The 8349-nt window shown below is 39.8% G+C and overlaps 1 protein-coding gene across 3 annotated transcripts in view; it reads left to right on the forward strand.

The window, feature by feature from the left end:
* The window catches only part of ATP9A (ATPase phospholipid transporting 9A (putative)), a 107120-nt gene extending 99195 nt beyond the window's left edge, over positions 1-7925 (forward strand). For all 3 annotated transcript variants that reach the window (XM_043527037.1, XM_037915924.2, XM_043527038.1), the window contains exons 27-28: positions 770-973; positions 2423-7925. In XM_043527037.1, coding sequence (XP_043382972.1) covers positions 770-973; positions 2423-2559 — 341 coding nt within the window. In that variant the 3' untranslated portion in view covers positions 2560-7925. The remainder of the gene's footprint in view (positions 1-769; positions 974-2422) is intronic.
* The last annotated feature ends 424 nt before the right edge of the window (positions 7926-8349 follow it).

The following is an 8349-nucleotide window of genomic DNA, read 5'->3' on the forward strand; positions in this document are numbered from 1 at the left end:
CTAAACAATTAGACTCGTTGCTAGCAGTGGTGGGCCTGACCCAAAACTGAACAGCCCCAAACGTTGGAAAGTTCAGAGCTGGCTCAGTCTCTAGTCCCTTGTAGGGTTTCCCCTCAGAAACTATTGTGTGATGGATGTTGGTGCCAATTACTCATGCTGCTGACATGAATTATTTGTGCAGGTGGCTGGGCAGGGAGTTGTATGAGCTTTCCAACATGGAATAGAGGCCCAAAATAATGCTTCCTTAATGCCGCTTTAATTTGTGCTTGTTTAGGGTGGAGAACATGGCCCACGGAGGGCACAGAAAACCTAACTATATGCACTCAGCATCCCTACACCTTGTGCTTCCATCTGGACTTCAGGGCAGCACAGTAGAAGTTACAAGAGTTTGATATATGTCTTCTCTTTTGAGTGGTGACTGCTTTTTTTTCTGAAAGGACAAATAGATCACCATAATCTTCAAGTGATCTACGACAGTAGCTAAAATAATATACTTCATACTTCCACATCAGTAAATCTGACATGCCCCATGAAACATTGACCACCTGTGTGGTGTCTTTTACTCATTGTACAGGCGTTCTTTTATCATCTTAAAGCCATGTCATAAATAACTGATTTATTGTCCAACATGCATTACCAAAAGCCATTGCAAACTGTCTTAAGAGGTGACCATATGTTTCTGCTCTTTCAGGACTGAGACTGATGTTTAGAACTTAGATTGATGTTTAGCGGTAAGATATCCAGCCTCTCTCCTTCTTTTTCCTCACAGGTAGTATCATTATGTATGGAGCTCTTCTGCTGTTCGAGTCTGAATTTGTCCACATTGTGGCCATTTCCTTCACATCCCTGATTCTTACTGAGTTGCTGATGGTGGCATTAACAATCCAGACATGGCACTGGCTCATGATAGTGGCAGAGTTGCTCAGCCTCTCCTGCTACATAGCCTCTCTGGTCTTCTTACATGAGTTTATTGGTAAGGTTAAATATCTTGTATTTCTTTAGGTCTTTCCAGACAAATGTTTACATGCTTAACAAGAGGTTAAGGGCATGAATTGGGCTCACAACTGCTGATGAACTAACCTACTGTAAAAAGAAAAGGAGTACTTGTGGCACCTTAGAGACTAACCAATTTATTTGAGCATAAGCTTTCGTGAGCTACAGCTCACTTCATCGGATGCATGAAGTGAGCTGTAGCTCACGAAAGCTTATGCTCAAATAAATTGGTTAGTCTCTAAGGTGCCACAAGTACTCCTTTTCTTTTTGCGAATACAGACTAACATGGCTGTTACTCTGTAACCTACTGTAAGTTACGCCAGGGACCAGATCCGTTAGCTTGAAGGCAGTAGCAGACTCTCAGATCTCATTACACAGTCCAGCCACTAGAGAGGGACAAAGACACACTTGGCCAATATGCTACACAAGACACCACTTGATTGGGTCATCTGTGGGGACTGAACCAAGCATCACCCTTTGTTGCTGGAGTGAAAGACCATGTCCATTAGCTGCATGTAGTAGTGGACTCACTAAAACTTGTCTCAATTTCTTTATTTCATCGGGACTTTTGTTTTATATTTTCATTTGTCTAAATGGAAGACACACCTCACATGCTAGAAGAAAACAGATAATGAATTCCACATTTCCCTGGGCAGTCAGTCTGTTAAATATCAGATCCCTGCAGCGTGTTTCAGTGTGCTATCAGGGACCACAAGATGTCACTACTTCCCCCAGAAAGCCTTGTAAACTCCCAGGATGATATCCTGCTACAGAATAAAACAGCCCTCTCATTTCCTCGTTCAAAGCCTCCATGTGCAATAAGGCTATCTTGTACACAAAAGTATTGTGGCTCATCTTTGAATCCACTTCAGATATATCCACAGTGCTTCCGTGATTATGTAATGTAAATGGGTAAAAGGAGATGCTACATGGTATCAGCATGAACGGAGATAATTCATATTCAGCACTACTTGCAAGTCAAAGAAAAAGAACTCCCAGAGCTAACATCCATCTACGGACCCTGTAAAGGAAGCTAATGTAGGTCATTCTGCCAGGGGGGTGAAGGACTGCAATATTTCATAGCGAGTTTATTGTCTATATTTGTTTGTTTAGACGAAATACCTTATTGAAATGAGATGAGCAGTGTGTTAGGGAGAAAGCTGTATCCTTCATGAACAAGAAAGGAAGAGAGCAAGAGGTGGTTGGGGAACAGAAATTGCATTGGTTTAAAAAAAAAAAAAAAAGAAGAAGATAGGGAGCAAAAATGCTGTTTTGTGTGTGTGAGGAGGAGGAGGCTGTTCCGAAGCTTTACTGGGCTGCATTTTTTCCCCCTGAAGCTTTCACTTTGACCTTTGACCCTCCCCATGCAGTGCAATTCTGACTTCAGTCTGTGGCCCATCTCCATTGCTTCTGTGCTCTTTCCTTGCAGATGTTTACTTCATTGCAACCTTGTCGTTCTTGTGGAAGGTCACAGTCATCACTCTGGTGAGCTGCCTTCCCCTCTACGTCCTGAAGTACTTGAGGCGAAGATTCTCTCCCCCCAGCTACTCAAAGCTCACGTCATAGAGCTGCTCGGCCTACAGAGCAGAGACTAATTTTGCACACCGCGGAGAGACAGAAATCATGTATTCGTCATCGTAAGAACTATGTCCGATAGTTGCATAAGGATTATGCAGTAATCAATATTATGTGCTGCTTTAATGAAAAAGACTAAGAACTGCAGTAAACTGAAACCTAACAGTAACTAGAGTCTTTTGGGGAGGTGTAGGAGTTTGTTCAGTCTTTGTCACTTGGATTTACTTAATTGGGGTCAAATGCATGTAACTGCAATGATGATTGGTTTCTCATGTGAGATCAGAGTATCTGAAAGCTGCTAAATGACCTTGAAGTTTATACATGACAGATGTTTTGTTTTGTTTTTTAGTTTAAGTGTCTGTGATGTTCCTTGCATTGTGTTATATTTTTATATTATTATTTATCTTTTCAATTCAGGTAGAGAGAGTCTGTGTGTATCTTTGGAAGTCCCTTAAAATAGGTCATGTACTGTATTACCAACGGGTGACTACTGGGTGGTGTCATGCTGTTTTGATTGTAGGGTTCCAGTGTTAAACAGATCTATACATAATTGAAAACCTGACTGCTTGAGTTTTTCCTTCAATCAAAATGAAAGATCTGAATGTAGAAAATCTAGTGTGTTTTGATGATTTCCAGCAATTAATACACATTGAGAAATATCATCCAAAAAAGGGAAAATTCCATTTTGTTTAGCCTTTGTGCTTCTTGTTAAAAGGAGCTGATGACATACAAATAACTACACTATACAGTTATGTTATAGGAGCAAATTACCTAAATTCAAGCGAAGCCTTTTGGAAGGAAACTTGCAGCTGATCAGCCTCTGAACGTGTTGACAGCATAATAAGAGACTCATCCTATGCTGCAGACAATGTGGCAGACGTGTCTTGAATCCTTGGAGACTGAAAGGAAAGGTCACAGGGCTGTTACTCTTCACAGTTACATAAAATCTGTTTCCTGTTAGGCTGAATTAATGAAGATGAGCTGCAAATAAGCCTAGGCAGTCATCTACATGCGCCATTCATGACACAGTCTACAAAGAGAGGCAGTTTGAGATAACTATGGAATTTGCATTGTTTAAAACTGGAACTTGCCTCAGTGGACATGAGTTTGAGAGCGGGCAGAAACTGAGCCCAGGCACAAAATGGTCGTTTATTTAATGTGAAGCACAGATAAGATTTCCATTTATTTTAAACAGCAAAATTCCCAGAGGGGGGCTGTGTGTGTGTGTGTTGTTAATTAAAAAAAGCATTAACTCACGTAATTTATAAAGCATTCCTTGCGGATGGAGACAGAAATATATGACTGGAACGCTTAGGAGTACGGCAGTGAGCTAATAGAGGCTTCCACCACTAGGTCACATGTGGCATAGTTTTAGTGACAGTCACGCTTATCTAATAACTGTTTAGTCTGTGATAAATGAGTTGTGTGGTGTCCAGCTCTACTGAAGCAGAATCCACATCATAAAAACCACCATCATAACCGGAACTAAGCACCCTTATTTGCAGGGTCAGCAGGGAGGCCAGCAATGACTAATCCAAATACCCTGAACTCCCCTTGCGGTATTTGTAAATTGTGCTCACGTGGGGAGCAGCAGGACAGGCCCTCTCTGCCATGCTGTATCTCTTCGATGGGTTGCCAACTTTTGTTTCCATTGCTGCAGATCTAGCACTTTCACAAGCATTCAAATGATAAATAAAATTTTCTGGCTTACAAACTTGAATGCAGAATTGGATCAGTGCTTAAAATGAGATCTGTAGTGGGCAGTGACTTGCACCTCTATGTTTTGGAAGATCAGCTCCAGAAAACCCTAGCACTACTTAGTTGTCTCACTTGCACTTGGAAATCTAATCTCTCTGAAGAACATGCTGCATGACCTGGCTACCCTTGATACATGTGGGTCCAACAAAAACCAAGTAATGCAAGTTCCAAACACTTTAGCAACCTTGAAAGGACTGGGTATCTGTCAATCATTTAATCACATAAATGGCTGAGAGGCAGGAGGAGATGCATGCACATGCGCTGCAAAAGCCCTTATGACCTGTCATTGTTTCTCAAAGAAGAACCCTCTGGAGAAACCAGGAGCATGAATTGAAGCAGTATGTAGGATGTTCCCAGAGTGGGTGAGTCAAAACCTGCTGCTTTTCCGTTCTGCAGCACCAAAGGATCAGTTGAAGTATATTGATTTCCGCCCTGTAGATTCTGGGTTATCTACATAAGTGGAAATCTTCCTGGATCCCCTCCTCTTCCTGACAGCTTGTTCCTCTTTGGAGCCATGTTGCCAGTGGCCCTGTTCCTCCAATAGGGCTCAAAGAGCATGAAGTTCATACTATATTTCCTGATGGGAAACCTGCTAGGCTCAGAAGAGAGCATGCCATGCTCCCCACCTTCACATTCTCTGAATTGACAGTGCTGTCACCATACTGAATTGACCTGAAGGGGCGGCCACGAGCCTGGGGGAAAGGGAGCCTGCACTATTGGCTCTTTTCACCCCTACTGTGTGTTGTAGAGCCCTTTTGTACCCTCCTCCTTGCTCCTTTGTTCCTTCTCATGCCATCGCGGGAAATACCAGGTCCTCACCATTCAATAGTTCTATGTATGACCATTTTGATAGTGGATGAATAAATGTTTTAGGCTGCAGTGCAAGATGGGAAATGTAGCCTCCAGCACTGCTGGCTACAATGGTCTCCTTTCTGCATACTTGATTTAGAGTCTTATGTTTCAAAGTCCATTAGCTCTTTTAGAGGAATAAGAAGAGCAAGCACTTGTTAAGATAAAACAGTGGCTTTTCTTTTGTGCTACATGGCTTTGATTTGTCTTTTCTCTGGTCCCCATAAAAGCAGAATACTCAGTGGCATCCTCTATAAACAACCCAGCAAGAAGGAAAAATTAGCTAGCTGCTGTATTCATGTTTACAGTATTTTTTAAAAATTCACCTTCCCATATCCCCTCACAAACTTTTTCCAGCAAAACATTTCCACTCTTCTTTTTAAATACAGATTTGTATCAGGGGCGGCTCAATTCTATATTTTTCTGTGATTTGTTTCAGAGAAGAAAAGCCGTGTCTGAAAAGCTTTGTTGTAGAAGAATTGGGTTGTCAGTTTTTTGTAAATGACATCTGTTCGCCAAAAAGATCCTTCATGTTCTCCTAGTGATTTGCTACAGTTACAGGATAGGGTCAGTCATGCATTTGTTGCTGGCTTCCCAGATCAAAATTTTGATTTAGCAGATTTAAATGTAATAATCAAGAATGGTTCTGGCAACTTGTTGTGACTGACAAGTTAAGTCTCTTGTCCTTTTGAAAATACATGACAGTAGATATATTTTAATGACTCCTGCCCCTCATAGCTGTGTATTAGTAGTTAAATGTCCTGTTAAGAATAACAGTGCCATGCTACTGTATGTAAATATTTGGAAAGTATAATTTAGAATTCACTGTCTCCTGGAGTCAATGCAGTTTACACTAAATGGACCATATTGGCAAAATCATAACTTATACCAAGAACTGGGGTGAATTGCAATTTCAGTAATATTTAATGGCTTCATAACCTTAATAAGGAACTCATATTAGCAATGATGGGATTAATCATCTTTAGCATTCTGTGAAAGGGGTGTAGCTAGTTTCTTGCACAGAGTTGTAAATCTAGGAAGTATTTCTCTTTGGTTATAATTTTTTTTAAAGCAATTAAAAAAAAAAGGGTAAAACTGCCACTTACAAACACCAGGGATGGGGGAGGTATGATTGTTATTTTTTTTAAGTTTAGCACTTTGTCTGTAAACTATTTCCCCATATATTTAAAAAAAAAAAAAGGTTTTAAAAGCAAAGTTTCATTCAGATGTTTGTATTTACAGCACATAGTAAATAGGTGCCATACTGGAAGTTTAAGTTACAGTACATCTTTTCCTCTGTTATACTTGAATTTTGTGCTTATTTGAAATGAGACTTTTTTTTTTTTAATAAGGATGTATGTCTTGTTTAGCAACTTCTTTAACTTTGTGAATCGTAGCAGTTTATGTAACTTCCATTTTATGGAGCTCTTCTACGAATAGTATTCTAGGAGACAGCAGTATGTGCTTCTTCGCTTGCTCTTGCTTCCCATGCTTAATTTAGAAAGATCTCTGATCAGTGCGCTATTTCACTTTGCAGTTGGTTACCACAATAGCCTATATTTCATAAGCAGTTCATTCTTTGAATCACTGATGTAGCTAACTAAAGGTGTGCGGTCATGCTTTTTTTTTTAAATAGGAGGTAGATTTTATGTTTCTTGCATTCCATTGCTTATAGCCTCTATATATATGTGTGTGTGTGTGTGTGTGTGTATACACACACATCCCATACCTCTTCCCCCTCCCCTGAATCTTGTCCTATTTCTCTTAACAGCCATCTCTTTTCCTTTGTTCAGAATGGAGCTGTAATTTAATAGGCTGTTTGTTCAACAGTAACAGCTTGAACCTATACAGCATCTTATCTCACCAAAATTGTGTTAGCTGTAAGCAGTGACATCATTAGTGTCATCACAGCTGTGGGAACCCAACGTTTAAGTGCTGCAGCTGCTGCAGAGCGAGAATGAGCAGCACCAAACCCTCTACTTCTCTATAGTCTGCTGAATTAATATAACCATACACTCTCATTGCAAACTCACTTAAACCTGTGTGTGACTCCAGTGGGAAATTATTGCTGTTTTAGGAGGTTAGGCTGGGGTTTTCAAAGGCACCTAAAAGAGCAAGTTGCCTGAACCCCTTTGGCTTCTTTAAAATTCAAGCCTTAAGGTTTGGGGGTGGTTTTTTGTTTTTGTTTTTTTAATGGCTGCAGCAGAGTTGGGTGCAAAATACACCCCTAATTATCACCTGCACTTGTCACAGCCATGTGTACAAACAAGCTAACTGCACAAATCACCATCATGAGCTATTTGCCCACTCAGAATTTCAAAGGGAGTTCTACTTGCCCATGCAATTGCACATCTAGGGCCCAACCTAGTGTTTCCGTTGACTTCAGTGTTGATGGACCAGATCCTTAATTCTTATTAAGAATCCAAGCCTTTAATCTGCATGAAATCCTGGGTTCTTCAACTTTGCCAAGATGGCGCATTATTGTTGCCTAATAAAAGCTGTGTGCTTCTATGCCTTTAAAAACTTTTTCAGTTGTATGGGGAAATGGATTCTGGTGTCAAAATGATATTTATTGAGATGCCGATGTTTTGTACCTGTCATTTAGTTAAATAAGATGTAAATACCTTTGATTCAAGAGAAAAATGAATGCAAATTATTTATTGTTCTGTGGAATTATATGTTGCAGACATGTAAGAATTTAAAGGGAATGATGTAAAAACAGGTGAAAAAATAAATTTTATGCAACTTCATGCTTTTATGTATATACACTTTGCATGATGGGCTTGAGTTGATCTTGTCCTGATCAGTCCATGATGTTTATACTGGGGGTATAGTATGTAGGTTTAGATCTATTACAGCCTTTTTAATTTGGATGCAGGGGAAATATGAAGCTGAGGTAAGATACATTTTTACTAATTTGTGTGCAATTGTTTCATCATATCTTTATTATAGACAATAAGTTTTCTAGCTGATTTATTCGGCTCATAAACTAGAAAATACTCTCATTGGAAGCATGTGGTTTTGCCATCCTCCACTCCTTTAAAAATAATTTGCTGGAAACAGCAATGTAAAGAATTTAGCCACTTGTGATCTTATATCCTAATTTAAATCTTCCAGAAGAATAATGCTAAATAGCTTTATGAAGAGCATGGATTGGTGTTAAGAAAGTTATTC

The sequence above is a fragment of the Chelonia mydas genome, chromosome 13 (genome assembly GCF_015237465.2).
Source record: "Chelonia mydas isolate rCheMyd1 chromosome 13, rCheMyd1.pri.v2, whole genome shotgun sequence".
In the NCBI taxonomy this organism is placed as follows: domain Eukaryota; kingdom Metazoa; phylum Chordata; order Testudines; family Cheloniidae; genus Chelonia; species Chelonia mydas.